This window comes from Trachurus japonicus, chromosome 5, assembly GCF_045865225.1.
Source record: "Trachurus japonicus isolate A0001 chromosome 5, Traja_1.0".
In the NCBI taxonomy this organism is placed as follows: Eukaryota; Metazoa; Chordata; class Actinopteri; order Carangiformes; family Carangidae; genus Trachurus; species Trachurus japonicus.
Window position 1 is genome coordinate 13,829,598 of NC_140911.1, and position 17,099 is coordinate 13,846,696.

A 17,099-nucleotide genomic window follows, 5' to 3' on the forward strand; every position below is an offset into this window, starting at 1 on the left:
ATCCTCACTTAAGCTTCATCAGTGGTCAAAAAGAAAATGATATGAAGAGGGAAAGAGAACAGTAGACTCACTTAGTTTGTGGATGTGGATGGGTTCACTGCCCACACCTTCGCCGCCCTCACTCATAGCCTTGATCTGAATGAGATAGTTGTCATTGGTGGAGAGGCTGAGCTCCGCAGTGGTTTTGTTGGTCAAAATAATGTTGATGTCATTGTAGCGATGTCTCTTCAGCAGCACCTGAGGCCGGAGAGCGTGACGCAGAGAAATAAGCAACTGCAAAAAACTGTCATCCCTGATTCTGAAGATAAATCAGAGCTTTGCAGCAAGCTAGGACCTACCAAATATCCAGTGACCTTTGACTCGGTCTCCATGGCTACTACAGGATCCCAGTGCAGCGTGAGTGTGGAGCCAATCATCGTCCATTGTATGTTGAGAGGAGCCCGATCTGGAGCTAGAAAAAGAACCAGACATAAAGATATATTGTGATGTGGGACATTCCCTATGCATGCTGGAACTCGTGTGTATAGTAATTTATTACAGGTTTATATAGTGGCCTTGCTTGGAAACATTTTGATGTAAAAAAAATAAAATAAATCATTGTAGTCTGAATAATAAATTGTGGCTGCAGCAGAACACCACACTCAATTCTCTCATTAAGATGAGTAAATTCTTCAGTGGCCCCACAAGCTCAGTGCACTGCAACTTAGAAAACACATGCAAATTGAAAATGAAGAAAATCCTTTCACCAATGTGACAGCACAGGTGCAGCATGTAGAAACAAACATGGCAAAAAAAAAGAAAGAAAGTCAAGCACTGCAAAAACCAAATGTAGTTACACTGGACTAAACAAAAATGAGTTACAAAACAACAGAAGTTTGGTCCAGGTGGCCGCCCCCGCGCCTTAAGATGCTGAACATGAATATCCCTGTTCCCTCTCCACCATTGGCTCCTAATACATTTTCAAAATGCTGCATGTAGAGAGGATTCGTTCTCCATTTCTATGTGTTTTGTCTATTTGCATGTGTTTTTTTAAGCTGCAGTGCACCGAGCTCTTTTGGCCATCCGAGAGTTCTCAATGTTCTCTCAAACAAAACTGTAGTGTGGTGTACTGTAGGGTCACTGACAGCAAATCTCTGGCCACAGGAAATGAAACAGAGATACAGCCAGAGAAAGCTGAACCTTTATCCTTTTGGTGTCATGAAACATGAGCATCCCATGGCTATTTTTCTTACTCACATTGCAGAATGTCTGTGGGCTGAAATCTCGAAATTTTGCAACACTTGTCTGGTTTAGCTTTACCATCAGTCGTCCATTATAAATACCTGAATTGTCACTGCAGCTACATTCAATTCAACCTATCTTTTTTGTCTTTATTTTCTTCCAAGGCAAATGGAAAGCTCTCTTGTCAGATTACATTTTATGAGCAGAGCCAACAAAGCTGAAGAAATGCTATGCCTATCACGTCGAGGCTAGTGCGACGTCACTCGTCTGGGGCTGACATGGTTCATGAACGAGGACCATTTAGAAATGATTTCAATGCCTATGGGGGACGGACTCACGTGGTTTCTTTGTGGTGGTGTTGATGGGCGCAGACTGCGGCCCAGGGCCAGCTGTATTGAAAGCAGCCACAGAGAGGTAGTACACTGTGTTCGCTTTCAGCCCTGTGATGTTAACCAGCGTGTAGTTTACAGATATGCGCACTTTGCCAATAGTGTCAGGCTTGGTGTCGTCTTCCCAGTACACAACCTGTTGGAGGAGAAAGAGGAGGAAAAAAAGTCACAAACGCTAGAAGAATCAGGCAGATTCTAGTGGTGCATTTCACTGCATTATTGAAATTCATATTCCATCATGAAATCTGAAATGCTGTTTGTATTACAGCAGGGGAGGGAGGAAGCGATGATGATGAATAAATTTTTCAAGAGTGGAGTCTCAATTACTGATGCACATCCTCTCAGCCACCCCGGTCATATAAACAGAACATTAGTGGGTCATATGATAGGTGACCCAGGAAGAAAAATTCATGACTGTTGCCTGTTTTGTTTATGAAAAAGAAGCTCAGCTCTTACTTTTGTCTGAGGAAACTGGATATGAAAAGTGAGGTCATGGATGTTACAGATATTTCAAAACACAATCTGTTCTAACAAATCGCCAATTTCTACAGCCAAAACAGAAATCTGCCCTTTTGTTAAAAGAAAAAAAACAAAAAAAACAAGCAGAGTAGTTATCTTTCCTTCAGGCAATTATCGTCCAATTAAGGGTGCAGGTGAAGTGATATTTGATGAAGTAAACAGGCTAATTTTACACTTTCTTAGGGTCATCTTCAATATTTATGTGTCTAGCATTAAGTCACTAAATAATTAAACTGGAATGTGAAGTCTGCCCCCAGGGACACTTCTGATATTCCACCTCCCATAAATTATTGTATTTCAAATTTGTTATCAATTAAAGCGGTGCATGATAAGCACCAGAATTCCGTTTACTGTAATGTAATCTTTGGAGCAGTAATAAGTGATTACATTTAGCATGGGACTGGATTGCCTTTGCAATCCTAACAACTTCTAATTAAAGGGCTAAGCGTCACACATGTGTGGCCCACAGCTCCGGACCTATACTGTTGGTGGCCTATTGAGATTCAGCGGCTTAAATCCACTTCAGAACCACGTTGGGAGAAATGAGCTCTGTTCTGAAAGGACAATGTGGCCAGCGCTATGGCAACTGGAGAGCTTTGTGCTGAGGGCCAGAGGTGACAGATATTGAAAGAGCACCGTTGGGGGAAAAAACAGCAAAGCCCTCTTTGCATTCTTGAATGGGTGAGGGATTTGATTTTCCTCTTGTGTGTTTGCTGTTGGTGCACCAAAAGTGTTGAAGTCATTCCATGATATTATGCTTTAAAACAAAATCTCTGCAGAGTTACATGAGGTAGAGTAAAAGTTGAAAAAAAATGAGAAAAAACTAATTTGAAGAGCAGCGAAAGGATGATTATGTGCTGATAAACAAGCCACAGGGAAAAGCTAAATTATTATGTTATATAGAAAAGAACAAAAAAAAAGAAGAAAAGGATTATGCTGTGAGACATAACGTACCTCATAACCAAGCACTCTTTCAGGGATGGCAGGGAGAGCTTCCCAGATCACTTCAATTTGTGCTGCAGACACACTTCTAGCTCTAACCCTCTTAGGAGCCACACTGGGGACTGCAGAAATAGAGCGCTGGTGAGAATCCCACAAACTCATCCAACACCATCACACACACTAATAGCAATAAGAGCAAAGGCACAGAATAGACCTGTAGTTTCACTGAAAAGCTATTTCCCCGCTCTCTTTTAATGGGATCTGTGACTGACATAAGGGAAGACTATCTGCCCAGCAAATTCAATTAACAGGATACCTCCCTGACAGCACGGTGTGGAAAGTGTCTGCTAGGATTTCCTGTAATCTACCAGCATGATAACTAATATCAAGTTGACATTCCCAGCTAGAGAGGGGAGGGAAATAACAGCACTGGAACTAAAGAACTCATTTCATCATTGCTATTCAAGGTCACAGTCGTAAGGAGAGAGATTATAGCTTATTTAAGTATCACTCTGTGTTGCTGAGGCTGTGAAGTCCGTACTGTACCTTCCTCTGCCGAATACACGGTGGCGATAGAGCTGAAGGGCCCCTCCCCCCGGTTGTTGTATGCGCCCACTTTCACGTCAAAAGGTGAGAAGGGTGGGATGGTGTCATTGCGGAAGACGTAACGCGCCACACCGGTCGTGGAGATGACGGCTCGCGTCCATGTGACCGTGCCCACGGGCCTGAGGGCGATGATGTAGCCGAAGCCCTCTCCGTTTTGCAGTTCCTCTGGCACAGGCTGGGAGCGAAACACAAAACTATAGTGATATTAAAATGCATACAGACAAAGGCACAGACAGGCCCGTCTCTGCACTGTAGCTCCACAAGGCTTCTGTGATTACAGCCTCTTTCTTCACCGTTACCACCCAAGAACACTCCACAATCACCTTTCTACCTTATCTTTTCCTCATGCATGGCTATGTAATTGTGGCTAAAGTGCAAAACTCTTCAAAAAGAAGTGCTCTCTGTCCCTGCTTTTGGAGGGAGAAATGGCTCTTGGAGACTGAGCCGGAGGAGAGGTGTCTTGCTCTAATGTGGGTCATAAAATTGCTCCGTTCAATTCTGCACAATTAAGCAAAACCATTACTCTGCGATGGAGAGAACAGTAAAATGTGACAGATGACTTACCTCCCATGTTATCACTAATTCAGACTTTGTGCCGCCTCCACCTCCGACATCAGTGGGAGCTGTATCAGGAACTGTGAAGTAAAGCCCAGAGGGGAGCAATTAGAACACAGTTTACAAAGCTCAACGACAAGCCTCAACTGTACTTGTAGCCTTATGACAAGGCTGCCTGCTGCAGATACTGTCTTCTATTTTACACCCCACAAATCCCTCACTGTGCGCAAACACAAACATTTCAGAGAATTGTGAATTACTGATATTGCCCAGATGTCACTGAACATAAACCTCAAGCCAAGATTTGTAATTTTTGCAAATGACATTCGACTCAACCCACTCCATCCCGGTTCCTACTCAGCTCTGCCATCACGCTGTGCACCGCGGTGTGATGGCAAAGCTAAAAGTGTAGGTGGAGGAGCAGTTGTGCACGTCTTTATAGTATCCTTTAGCAAGTGAAGCATCACATTTAATGTGTCATATCAGCAAATGGTTAAGGCAGCCTTTATGTGCGATGTCGTGTGTGGTTGCTGAATGCTGGGAACTGAGATCCTGGTTTCTCTCCAGGATTCTTGCCTACATCTGCCTCCACTTCCTGGAAAAAATACGAGTATGCAGCTGTGCATTTGTGTATTGCAGATTACATAATAGGGTTACAAAAACAGGAAACATAATTTGCCCTAGCATGTTAGAGTAGTAAATATTCTGATCAAAAAGTGGGAGTTTTATAGTAGAACTCCATTCTCTGGTCATTCTGTTGCTGCTAACTTTCCCATTGTCAGACTCTCTCACACTCTCATGCTACCTAAAGTAATGTGACACCAAGTAAGAGTAAGTGGCAAAGGCACTCTCGATAAAAAATATATCCATTCAAGTTACATTAGCCGCAAGCAGATTGAATATTAGGATTCACCGCACACTGCAAGTGTAAAAGCCACGGGTCACATTGCTTTTTTGTTTGAAGTTTTCACCCTCATACCTTTCCCACATTACAAAACCTTTCACATGTTAAATGTAACTTCAAGTGGCATTTTCCACAGTTTCAAATTCACATTAAAATGCAAACCTAATGGTCTGGGGACATCATTAGTAAATATCTAACATTGTTTACCTTTAACATAAATATGTCTACTTATACTACTACTTTCTCTTTCCATGTGCTTATTGAGCTCCTTTTAAGAACTTTAAACTTTATCTATTTTCTTTTATTCTACTTCTTCTTCTAATTCTTTGCTCCTGCTTTTAACTCTGTTGTTTTATTTTATTTTTTGTTTTTATGCTGTTTTATGCTGTTCTTTTCAAATGTTTTGTCTTTATGTAAAGCACATTGAGTTGCCTTGGTATGAAATGCACTATAAATAAAGATGCCTTGCCTTGCCTTACAGACAGGCTAACCCTTTTTACTCAATTCTTAATACTAATTAATAGTAATTAATGCAGGTCGTCAGGTGTTGCTTAAATCATCCACACGTCTGTGGTCAAAGGAGCTGTAGTATAAGAGTTGTTATTGCTATATAGCATTAGCATTCACAGCTGTCTTCTTACAGTAGTCTTGAAGAAATGTTGTGAGTTTAGCATCAAAGTACCACAAGCCACTTTCTGAGTCTCTGTGGTCCCTGGTGGCAGATTGGTTAATGCTAACATTCGCAAAAATCGCTTAAGTTTTATGTGAAAATTTGGGGAATCAATTTTAAACAAAGCCTAAACAAAGCTTCCAACTTTCTGTATATGTTTTTTTGGTGTGTGCAGCAGTGTTAAGTTTAACATACTGGCGTCCTCCGTCCTGGTCTTGGCCGAGGCCGGGCTGGGCTCTCCCAGTCCTACAGCATTGCGAGCCACCACCCTAAACTCGTACTCCACCCAGGCGTTCAGACCCACCACAGTGGCTGTCAACATATTCCCATTGACCACTTCTGGCACTGCAATGTAAAAACAAAAATCAGGCAACTGCACAACTGGACTCAAATTGAATGATAAATAAATAAATACCTACTTTAGGACCACATGAATATTACAAAGAGGACAGGAGGAGTATTTCATGCTACCTGTGTCAACAGCCTGCCAGCCCACAGTAAAAGGCGTTCGACCCTGGATGATGTAGCCGGTGATGGGGCTGCCGTTGTCTCTTCCAGGCGTCCAGGACAGCTGCGCCGTGCTGTCAGTGATCTCCTCCACTGATACTTTGTCTGGCGGACCTGGAGGACCTAAATCAATGGAGCAATGAGGTGGGTGAACATGAGGTGATCACCCGTTCCAAGAACCCTCTCACTGATCTCATCTCAAGGCCATCACACTCTCTTTAATTAAGGACTGCGTCCTTGTTGTGCGCATTCAGGGACTTCATTGTGTGTTTCGAGAGGTGTGCGGCTACAGAGTGATTACTGAACATGGGAGTGAAAAGATAACCTGCACAGGATCATTATGAGGAAAGGAAAAAGGGGTTTGGGGGGGAAGGGGAGAAGGGTGCACCAGCAAGTAATAAAAGACAGAGACAATACCCGGTGAGAGAGAGAAGTAATTGTTTATGACTGTTTTATTTGGTCTAGCTTTACCATGTTGTTTACTCTGCTGCTCCATTATTCAGATGCTTTCCATGATATTTTGCCTATGTGTAAATGAGCCAATTATAGTCATTTTCTGTGATAAACATTGCCTTCTCAAAGCACCTGGGACAGCTATTACAGTTTGTTAAGGGCATGAATACCAATGTAAATCACCAGAGATTAGCCCACACACCCAGCCAGATATGCCGAGCACATATCAACGGAGCTAGCTCAGCTGAGCCCAAAGTTACACATGCCAGTGAGAGTGTGCCATTTTCAAATTTCACCAACACACATAATGTAAACAGAAGATGACATAACTCTGAGTAGCTGAGTTTGCCTCCCCCCACTGTCTATTCACAAGAGGCCATGGGAATGTTTCACATCTCTCTCTTTACCCCTTGAATACTCCTGCAGATGCATCAATGCCACTGCTCTTTAGAGTACTAAATTCATACACTAGTGTACAAAAACAAACTCTTGAATTAAATTAACTCTCTTACCTTTGACAACCAAGATTGCAGAGGTGGACAGGCTCTCCACATCAGTCTCAATAACGCAGACATACTTCCCTCCATGGTTCAGCTGGATGTTTCGAATCATCAGATCCCCTGATATAGTCTAGAATGGAATATTATTGTTGAAAAATATATATACAACTGAGTAGGTGTAGTTTTGTTTCATCACTGGGCTTTTGGCTCTGGGATGTTTTAACATTTTTAATGCTTTGCACAATCGCATCGTCTCCAGGCCACTGATTTTTTGCATCTCTTCAAACACCAACAACAGACATGGCAGATGTACTTTGAACAAATAATGCTATTGGCTGTCCTTCAGGCACTAACCACCAACACCCCCCTCACCCCACCATCCCCCAACCCCCTACAAACAGCTACCAGCTATGCACAGGACACACAAAATAAACATAGTCTGGTTAATTGACAATACAATCCTAATTATTTGTTAATTACATAAGCTCAAGCAAAGTATGGACAGTGTAACAACCAGTGCAAACAGCAAATATTATTTTACATAAGTTACATGCAAGTGGTGGCCATGAAGGAAGAGAACAAAACATCACATCAAATACTGTTAATCTCCTCATCTGTGTGTGGACAGGTTAATTAACTGTAGCAAAATGAAGAATAATTTGTAGCAAACTCTTAACATGATTTTTACTAGAACAAATACTGTCATTCACAATTTCTGATTTACAAAGAAAGAAATGTGCATAAACAGCTTGGTTGTGTAGACAAATGTTACTCAAACAGAAATAAATAGTTTATCCATTGGGGACTATTTCCTGTCATGGATTAACTCATACTTGGAACACTAGTGAGTATTTACAGCACATAGCAGGGCCTGACTGAAAATAAACTACAGTACAATTTGATTGTGATGAGGGAACGTGCCATACAGTGTAACAGTGTGACTGAATCATGTTTTTCTCTGTAGAAATCTTTGGTCATCATTCCAAAGTGTTGGTCCAAAATTGTACGGGTAATTTTTAGTTTTGGTGATGAAAGACAGCGACTGCCCAAAATGTTCTAACAAAGTAAAAGTCTAGGCCAACTATTACAAACCAAGAGAAGTCGCACAATGTGCCCCCGTATACTCTGTTCTGTTGTATGTATTATTCATGCCATATTGCCCCTTATATGTTTTTTTTCCCTTTTTTTCCAAAGCACCCATTAAGATGTGTCTATGGCCAAAGCAGCTATCATCAAAACATGAGACTTCATTGCAGCAGAGTTACCCAGCATTCATCACAATCTAACATGTCTAAAAACTGGTATCATGCAGCCTGACACAGATTGCAGTCAAGGTATTATTAGACCCATCTTGCACAGTGTTACATGCACTGAACCTGCCACATTGCTTTAGGGGCATCAATTCATCAGTTTGGGGCTTTTGGTTGGATTCATTTGACAAAAAGAGAAAATTGTAGAATATCACCAACGTTATCCTTTAAAATGACATATGTACGATAAAAAAAATATATGTATAATGTTGTATTAACATATTTGCTCAAACACTGTTCACATTTTGACTTTGCATAGAGATCTACCTCCTGAGAGTCGCAGCTTTAAGTGCTCTGTCCCTAAGCATGTCAGCCTGTGAAAAGGAGTGTGTTGCTTTAGAAACGAGTCTCCTGGGCGTAAGACTCGCTCCAGTCATAGCAGATTTCATCACCCCCGGCGGCTAGTGATCATAGCTTCACTCTGCAGCGGCTGGACATGAACGCCCGTGGATCTCCACCTCTGTGAAGCACCTGACAAAGCAGAGCTGAGCTGAATGGCACTTCTCTCCGGCCATGGGCTTAAAAAACTGACTCCCTTTCTATCGTTCCTTTTTTGCTCCCTCCTTCCTTTCATCTCCCCTCTTTGCACGTGTTAGTTTTTTTTTTTTCCCCACTGTGCACCATGTCTTATTTTCTCACCATTGTCACCTGCCACCTGGCCTGAGAGCTTGCATTTGGAACCAAGGTGTCCTGTCTTGGCAGGAAGGAAGTGATGAGGCATATTTGCCTTAATTATGGTAATTAATTCATCAGAGGCTGTTGATCAGGGGGCTGGTAATCTCTCTGGACAGGGGGGGAACAGATTCTGTGAAAACTACATCTCATTTTATGCCGGCACACAGTTCAATGACATTAGTAATTTCCATTTGCATTCATGAAGATATGAATTTGGCATGTCCACACCAGCGTGAGGGCTTTCAAACACGATGCCAATCTTTAACATGTGAATCGCAGAGATTACACTGCTGACCTTGGATGATAAATTGCACTATAAAAAAGCAAAAAGATTGTGTCGAGCTATTTCATACCGACAAGCTCTGAACAATTAGCTTTGCCCTTCATCAAAAGGAACAAATATTCAACAAAGAGTCATCACTTATCATTATTTCGAGACATAAGGATTTCAAATGAACATTTACTCGTGCCAGGCCTGCCCTTGGTGAATGCCAGCCAGCTCATTACTTAATTATTTTGGGGCTCAAGATTCATAAATAGGTATGCAAATTCAATTATGGAAGAGCGAGATGATAAGAAAATGTTCTCCCTTGAGGAGCAGGAATTAGAAGCTGAAGGGATGAAAAGTATAAAGACTTCATTAATGAGGAGCCTCTGTATGACTGAAATGGCATTTCACTAATATATTTTTAGAAGTGTTACACATGGCAGGTCACACAGCCAATTCAAAAGGTAAGGATCCATATTACTGACCTGTTAGTGCCATCCATTCAGAGTTTTACTGCGTATGAGTGAAAGAATGTGAGTGATTCCTAATAGATATCTCTTGTATTTTTGATACGCTGACCACAGGGAAACTTTCAAATGGATGAGTCATAAATTTCCCTGCTTCGGTATTATTGGTGTCTAAAGAAGCCCTAGGCAGGGCAGTAGAGCATACCCTTGCACACCACACAGTATGTCCCAATTAATCCCAGAACAGCCAGAAAGTAGTTGAGTTTAATGCTTGAGATGACTCACCCCGCCCACTCTTTCAAAATGATTGCTGTCTCGCTGGAAGTCGATGAGCTGGCCGTTGAATGCCCACGAGAAAGAGACATCCAGAGCTGGATCGCAGGCAATCTGGCAGGGTAACACGATGCTCTCGCCAACAATAATCTCCATGTTAGTAGGCCTCATGGTGATTCTGGTGGGCTCTGGCCAGACAACAGACGACAGTGCACGCAAGTTAATGCCTCTGCCGCGGGAACCTTTAACACCACCGTGACCTCTGCAATGGCCACCTCACTCCAATTCATGGCTAAATCAAGATACCATCATTAAATTACCCATGCACGTGTGCTTTTTCAGATTTTTAATAAGCACTTAAATTCCAAGCCTGTCCATTAGCAACATATAATGACATTTCCAGTTCGCAATTTGTGTTCCAGGATCAATTTGGAAAAAAATGTTTGAAACTGGATTATAGAGATGGGAACACATTCCCACTGGTGACTGTGGTGGATTGGAGGCCTGTAAGTATGTATATGAAAGGTCACAGTAATTAAATTCCATGACATTAAATGGTTCAGCTGTCAGTGTGTGAGAAGAATAGAATCTAATGAGAAAAATAAGTCAGGTGGCTACATACACAACAGATTAAACCGGGGCGCTACATGAATATGTTATGTCACTGCATTCATAAATAATGACCTTTAACTAAATCAAGGATAATTTTCCGTTGCTTGCTTAGCTGCTATTTTGCATAATGTATAGCACCCGTATTAATTTTACTATAAACTTTGCTGTAAGTGCATGATCACTTGCATACGAAACATTGCAAAGCTATTTTCAAGCCACACATTAATATGGACTGGCTTAACTTCATTTGAGAGAACTGAGAGTTAATTTGATCATTTACAGCACTAGTTTATGCTAAGCTTTCCATGTCTGGAAACAGCTCTTGGTGTATAAAGGAATGGAGGTTGATGATGAACCTGCAATGTTTCTTCTAGACTAAGAAAAGAGCTGTTAATCCTAATGTTTGCAATGTAGTAATAGCAACATTTACAGTACCAACTCCAACAGTTCATATAACATATCTGGTAATGACAGCCATCAAACTCAACAGCTGCCAGTTAGAAATGACAACCTACAGTAGTTTCTTTATATTACTGTTCTTGTTAAAACAAAAGAAACTACAACAAATCTTGGGAAAGCTTGTCAAGTATAGCATATCAGACATAAAAATAACAAAAGGGAGGTAGTAGCCTACTTGGTGAAAGGTGATTTGCTCTTTAGGACATGGTTGATAGAGGAGAGCGGAACTCACCGGTGATAAGCAGCCTCCCAGTTGTGCTTGCTGTCCCAAATTGGTTCTTAGCGATGCATGTGTAGGTGGCTGCGTCCCGTTTGGTTACATTGGCGATCTTCAATGTTCCATTGGAGAGCAAAGTAATCCTGAGGGTAGGAGAACAGCTTTTTTACTGTACTGTCAAAGGTGCAGAGAGTATAGTTAGACTGAAGTGCTGAGCTTTGTGGTGCTGACAGTAGTCATTATTTTGTAAATGATATTCACCATCATTTTTCTAATATATAACTGTTGTCTCCATGGATGTGTATTGTACAGGGTTTCTACCAGTATTGCATTCTTGTTAAGATGGAAAAGCCCCTCAAAGAACACTCTGACCCTGGTACTTTAAAGCTCTCCCTTAAGCCCAGAAAAATTTAATTCTTTGAGGCGGGGCAGCAGCAGGTATGATGACCCATCACCCAGACACAGTTGTGAGCTAAAATCACAGACACATTCTTGAATAAAGAAATATTTTACATCCAGCGTTGCTGAATAATTCGATGAATAAATAAAATGTGCTTTACAGGCTTTAGGCTGCTAAGGTTAGGGAGGAACCTCTACTGTATCATGCTGAGGGGTCACTGACTGGCTGGGTAAGCCCAGGATATGCTATAATACACAATATAATACAGGATTGCAAAAGCAGAAGACTGTGCACTGTAAAGTTGATGTGAACCTATAAATGGTGCTCAAGACAATTCTTGAAAAAAACATAATAAGATAGTGATTACTGTACTGAACACTGATAATGTAATGTTTTACTAGAAATAGCACCTTCTGTAAGCAAACATCAGACTTTGACATATTGAAGGATGGGTCGACTGAAGCTACACAGATATTTTGGATTTGGTTTGTCCAGGTTTTCAACAAAGGTATCTGCCTCTAAGCTTTCTGCCTCCAACCCCCATGGGAAGGATGGTGAATACAATTTTATTTGTAGTACTCAAAAGAATTGGAAAAACTACATAGAAAAAAAATGTCAATAGCAATGGGTCTTTCCAAAAGCAATGTCTGGATAAATCATAGACCTCACTGCAAACATTCTTTTTACTGGAGCCACTTTCTACAAAGAAAAAAAAAACAGTCCAGATAAAAACTGCTGACAATGTGTTCTGTAGATTATCCAGGGTAACAAGGGATAGTGTGATGGAGTCAGATATTTCAGAGATTGATATCTCTAAATTAAGCTAAAGCTATCTGCATGGATAGACACCATCACGGTGTAATTGTGAAAATATGCCCTTCATAATTTGGGTGAAACTACCTGTAACTGATGTGGTATTTAGTGACAAAACGTGTACCCGACTCATTTTCTGCACACTGATTTACAGCGTGACTGTATATAGGAGAAAACATTTCCCATTCTGTGTCCTCATGTATCAACTGTGCACCTTGAAAGGGTATGTGGGCTTCATATACAGTGTGCTAAATGTCATTCAGCATGGGAATTTTACCTTCTTTTTTTTTCCTTTTGCAGCCTTAGCAGCAACTCCTCATTTGGAGCCAACTAAAGAGCTTCTGTGCTGTTTTGACAAGATGCTTTGCTCATGTTGTTCTCTTTCAGACCTCCTTTTGAATAAGCAGCAAAATGATTCAAAAAGCACAAAGAAAACCATTTCTTTGCTGTGCTGGAATGTGTGTGTTAAGGTTGTTTTTATTCAGTCAGTGTGTGAGCGACAAAGTCTCAATGTGTGTATGTGTGTCTATGCGCTAACTTGCGGCAAGGTTCAATCATCATCGAAGCTTTTCTTCTCCCTCCAATCAGGATCATGAAAAGTGTGCAAATTGCTCAGATGTGTCATTTCTTGCTTGTGATTTGCTTTTGGACTTCTCCACCTTTAATTAGTTGTTTAGTATTGTGTGAAATCTATTCAGCAGCTCAAATTCATCTCTTGGTGTATTCAATAAGAAATCAGACCGAGACGGACAACAAACAAAATTAGGCACCACTTTTATGTTGCGTTAAGTGGTGCTTTAGGTTTGCTCATTGTCGGCAGCATGTCTATGTGTTGAGCCTCTCATCTACTGTGACGGCTTTCAGTCTCAAATGTGGTGTATGTCTTTTCAGCTTCAGTGATTGCAAAGTTGTACTTATGATAGAGTAGAACATTTTACCCCAGGTAATTACAGGGCAACAGTTCCTGTTTTTTTTTTTTTAAGCAGGTACTGTAGACTTTTATCTTCAGCAGTTACTCCACTTGCTAATCTTTTATCTTCTTAAATATTTCATTCATGCACTGTTGATACCAACAGCTAGCATCTTCATCCCTCACACCGAACTTTTTGCACATGATGGTACGCACAACATTCGCCATGTGCAGTGTTCGTGGTGGGTGCCCTGCTCTTCCTCTCCTCATTAGCCTTTCCTTCTATGCATCTGCACAAATGCCAAATACACTATAAAAACAAGTCGGCCTGCAGTGACTGAGAATGAAAGCTGCTCATATGCACTTGGACTTTTATCCTACCTTTCAGTTCTCTGCAGGATCTCATTCCCTTTCTTCCACAGGCTAATTGCTGGGGGCGAGGCCTGAGGCTTGCATTCGAGAGTGACTTCGCTGCCTGAGCGAGCTTTTAGCAAGGCCCTTAACGGACTTTTCGAGAAACTGGGAGGCGAGGCTGTTTGTGGGGAAGCAGAGAAAGGGTGTGAGATTAAAAAAATAGAAAAGCCAAACCTATGCTGATCAACCATGCTGTGATGTGATTGAATCTCCTTCAGCATTCAGTGAGATAGAGCCATGAACTCAATATGAAACACCCTGTGGGCTCAAGCCTATGCAACCACTTGCAACCACAACCCACCCCACCCCACCCTACCCCACCACACAAAATCCACTTATAACACCTTCAACCTGCAGAGATTGCAGCCATTATCTATCATCCCATTTTGTCAGCCACCATTTGGACCCAAGTGTCATCACATGTTGAATTATTTTCAAGTCAGTCAGATGGAAGTCATCAAAGCTTTGCAAATAAATCAATAACCCATCTACATGAGAAAGTACCCACAATGCCACAAAGCAATGCGTTTGTAGTATCCAAATCAATATGATGAAACGACTGAAAGTAAAATGAGACACTCCATCAGATTCATATTTTTGCTAGCAGAGCCCATAGTGACATCAAATGAGTCTGCAGACTGATTGCTGAGGAGAGCTGTAGCAGGCTGCTGGTTTTTATCTTATGAGATGATCAAACGCACAGACAGATAAGCAGGATAAAAGCAGAGGGAGAGAGGCAGGCTTACCTAACACCATTAGTTGGGCACTGGAATAAATAATGCCATGTTTGTTTTCAGCTACACACTGATACATCCCGGAATCTGACAGGTTCAACGCAGCTATAGAGAGGGCCCCGTTTTCGATTTGTTCCCGGCCCTGAGGAAGAGAGAGAAAACCGTTATGCATATCCATCGCAGGGCCAGTCTAATATGTCCAAAGGCACAGCAGCAATTACTGGGGCACCATGAAGGGAGGAGGACAGCAGGAGAGGAGAAACTAAAAGAAGCCTATAGCGCCTTGTGGCATTTTGCGTATGTTCAGTTTGGGATTGGGGGGAGGAGATCAGGAGCGAGTGTGAGTGGCTAAAATCGCTAACCTGCATCTTATTAAAATGCCATTTGCTTTCTGCAGTTGTTGCCATCACTGTTGTTATCACTATGATACTATAACCCAGGTCCCAGATGATGAATTGAGAGCTTTTTAGTCCAATGAGCTAGTTAGGGAACCTCAGAGATGCAGGGGGGAGTGGCTTATTACAGTGCTTCCTCAGTTAAACATTCATATTGAGGACTTGGCCTTAATGAAATTGAATATATTGATGCGGCACAAAGCCACCACATAAACAGTGTGAGCCTTCAGAGTGAACCAAATCTAGTTTGAATTTGGCAGCGTTCGTTGCCTTTGACTTTTTTAAAGGAACATGCTGATGCATTATTGAGGAAGTGGCCACTATGAGTGACAGGTGAGAGAGCGTATGCTTGCCACAGTTATCAAACCACACACTCCACCTCTTAACTATATTTTCTGGATTCAGCAGGGTGGATTCAGAAACTGCCAAGATGGCAACAACTAATGGGTTACACCACATGTCCATCAGTCTATGTCCTATTCACACCTGACTTTATATAGTCTATATCTGGATTTTTTACCTCGAAGATAAAAAAAATATATAATTAATTTTGATGCCAATTCACACAAATGCAGTCAGATGCCTGGTGGTGGTTTGGCACAAACTTTGATTGGATCTCTACCAGGTGTAAATGCAATAGCTAGTCTGTGCCCTTGTAAAAGGGATTTAAAAATGAAAGCTAATTACAACAGTGGAAAACACTCCGAGAAACAATTATGGGAGGACCATTCTCACACTCATTAAACCACATTCGCCTGAATTCATCATGTTTCTCGCCACATTTATTCAGATTTTCACTTATCACTCGTTTGTATTACTGTGAGAAACTAAACAGGTCTCCATACCTCAGCCATCACTTGTTCCCCATTTTTCAGCCAGCTGTAGGACGGTTTAGGCTTTCCGTTGGCCTTACACTCCCAAAAGAGATTTTCCTCGATGGACAAAGCCGTGTCCGTTATTGTCTGGAGCCAGTGTGGTTTAGCTTGGGAAAAAAAGGGAGGATTACCTTTTCAAACATGTGTTTTAATTATAGAAGCAGTGGATTAGTAAGGAGTGGTGTCAGAAATCATAAAGCTGTTAAAGCAGCCTTGCATTAAATCATCAGTTTTGACTTAACAAGTGGATTATAAACATAATGAAAAACACAGGTTTGTAAACAGATTTGATTATTTGCTGGGCAAGCCTATTAAACACTATTCACTTTTACAGACAAGTTCCATTCATGGTGACATTATGCTCTCCATGCTATAGACAACTAGGTTTCCTTTCTAACAAATGAAATTCAAAATGCTGTTCCTGTGCATGTTCCCTGTTCAAATGTGTCTATCTGTAACAAGCACACGTTCATTTCTGCATCTTCATGCATTCAATTTGTAACAGTTCACTAACCATGGAATGAAATACGACCCCGTGCAGCATTTTTGCCTCGCCGATTCTCCGCCGTACATTCATACGTCCCTGCGTCTTCTTGCTGGAAATTAGGGATTTCAAGGACGCCGTTTGAATTCTTCATTTTGACTTTACTGGGAAAAGGGACACCACTGGTTCTCCTCCAGCTGATTTCTGGGACGGGGCTACAAAAGAGGAACAAAAAGTTTCCGTGATGGCAACTGTCAGTTGCTATGATCAAAGCAAGATTAAGCACAGAAGAAAAGAAGCTGAAGCAAAAGCCTTGGGAATTATTGTTCCTTATAAATCAAACTGTGATCACTCAGATTTCAGAAGCTCTTAAAAGAAACTCTGATTTCTGCTCCCTTGTCTTTTCATGCTGCGGCCCTCACTCTACTGTGGATTGATGAATCTGAGAATGAGTAATGTTACGCTTGTGCATCCTTAAATCATTTTGAGTAGCACTAATTCATGCATGAATGAGCCTACAGCTTATG

The 17,099-nt window shown here is 41.5% G+C and overlaps 1 protein-coding gene across 1 annotated transcript in view; it reads right to left on the bottom strand.

The window, feature by feature from the left end:
* cntn3b (contactin 3b) overlaps nucleotides 1-17,099 on the bottom strand; it is a 52,405-nt gene that overhangs the window by 4,225 nt on the left and 31,081 nt on the right. The window contains exons 8-22 of the mRNA XM_085776449.1: nucleotides 16,603-16,787; nucleotides 16,059-16,195; nucleotides 14,831-14,960; nucleotides 14,052-14,202; nucleotides 11,563-11,690; nucleotides 10,272-10,447; nucleotides 7,279-7,396; nucleotides 6,278-6,436; nucleotides 6,002-6,151; nucleotides 4,242-4,312; nucleotides 3,618-3,852; nucleotides 3,084-3,193; nucleotides 1,560-1,746; nucleotides 339-451; nucleotides 72-237 (exon numbers count right to left, since the gene is read on the bottom strand). Of these exons, the coding sequence (XP_085632575.1) occupies nucleotides 72-237; nucleotides 339-451; nucleotides 1,560-1,746; nucleotides 3,084-3,193; nucleotides 3,618-3,852; nucleotides 4,242-4,312; nucleotides 6,002-6,151; nucleotides 6,278-6,436; nucleotides 7,279-7,396; nucleotides 10,272-10,447; nucleotides 11,563-11,690; nucleotides 14,052-14,202; nucleotides 14,831-14,960; nucleotides 16,059-16,195; nucleotides 16,603-16,787 (2,216 nt within the window). The remainder of the gene's footprint in view (nucleotides 1-71; nucleotides 238-338; nucleotides 452-1,559; nucleotides 1,747-3,083; nucleotides 3,194-3,617; nucleotides 3,853-4,241; nucleotides 4,313-6,001; nucleotides 6,152-6,277; nucleotides 6,437-7,278; nucleotides 7,397-10,271; nucleotides 10,448-11,562; nucleotides 11,691-14,051; nucleotides 14,203-14,830; nucleotides 14,961-16,058; nucleotides 16,196-16,602; nucleotides 16,788-17,099) is intronic.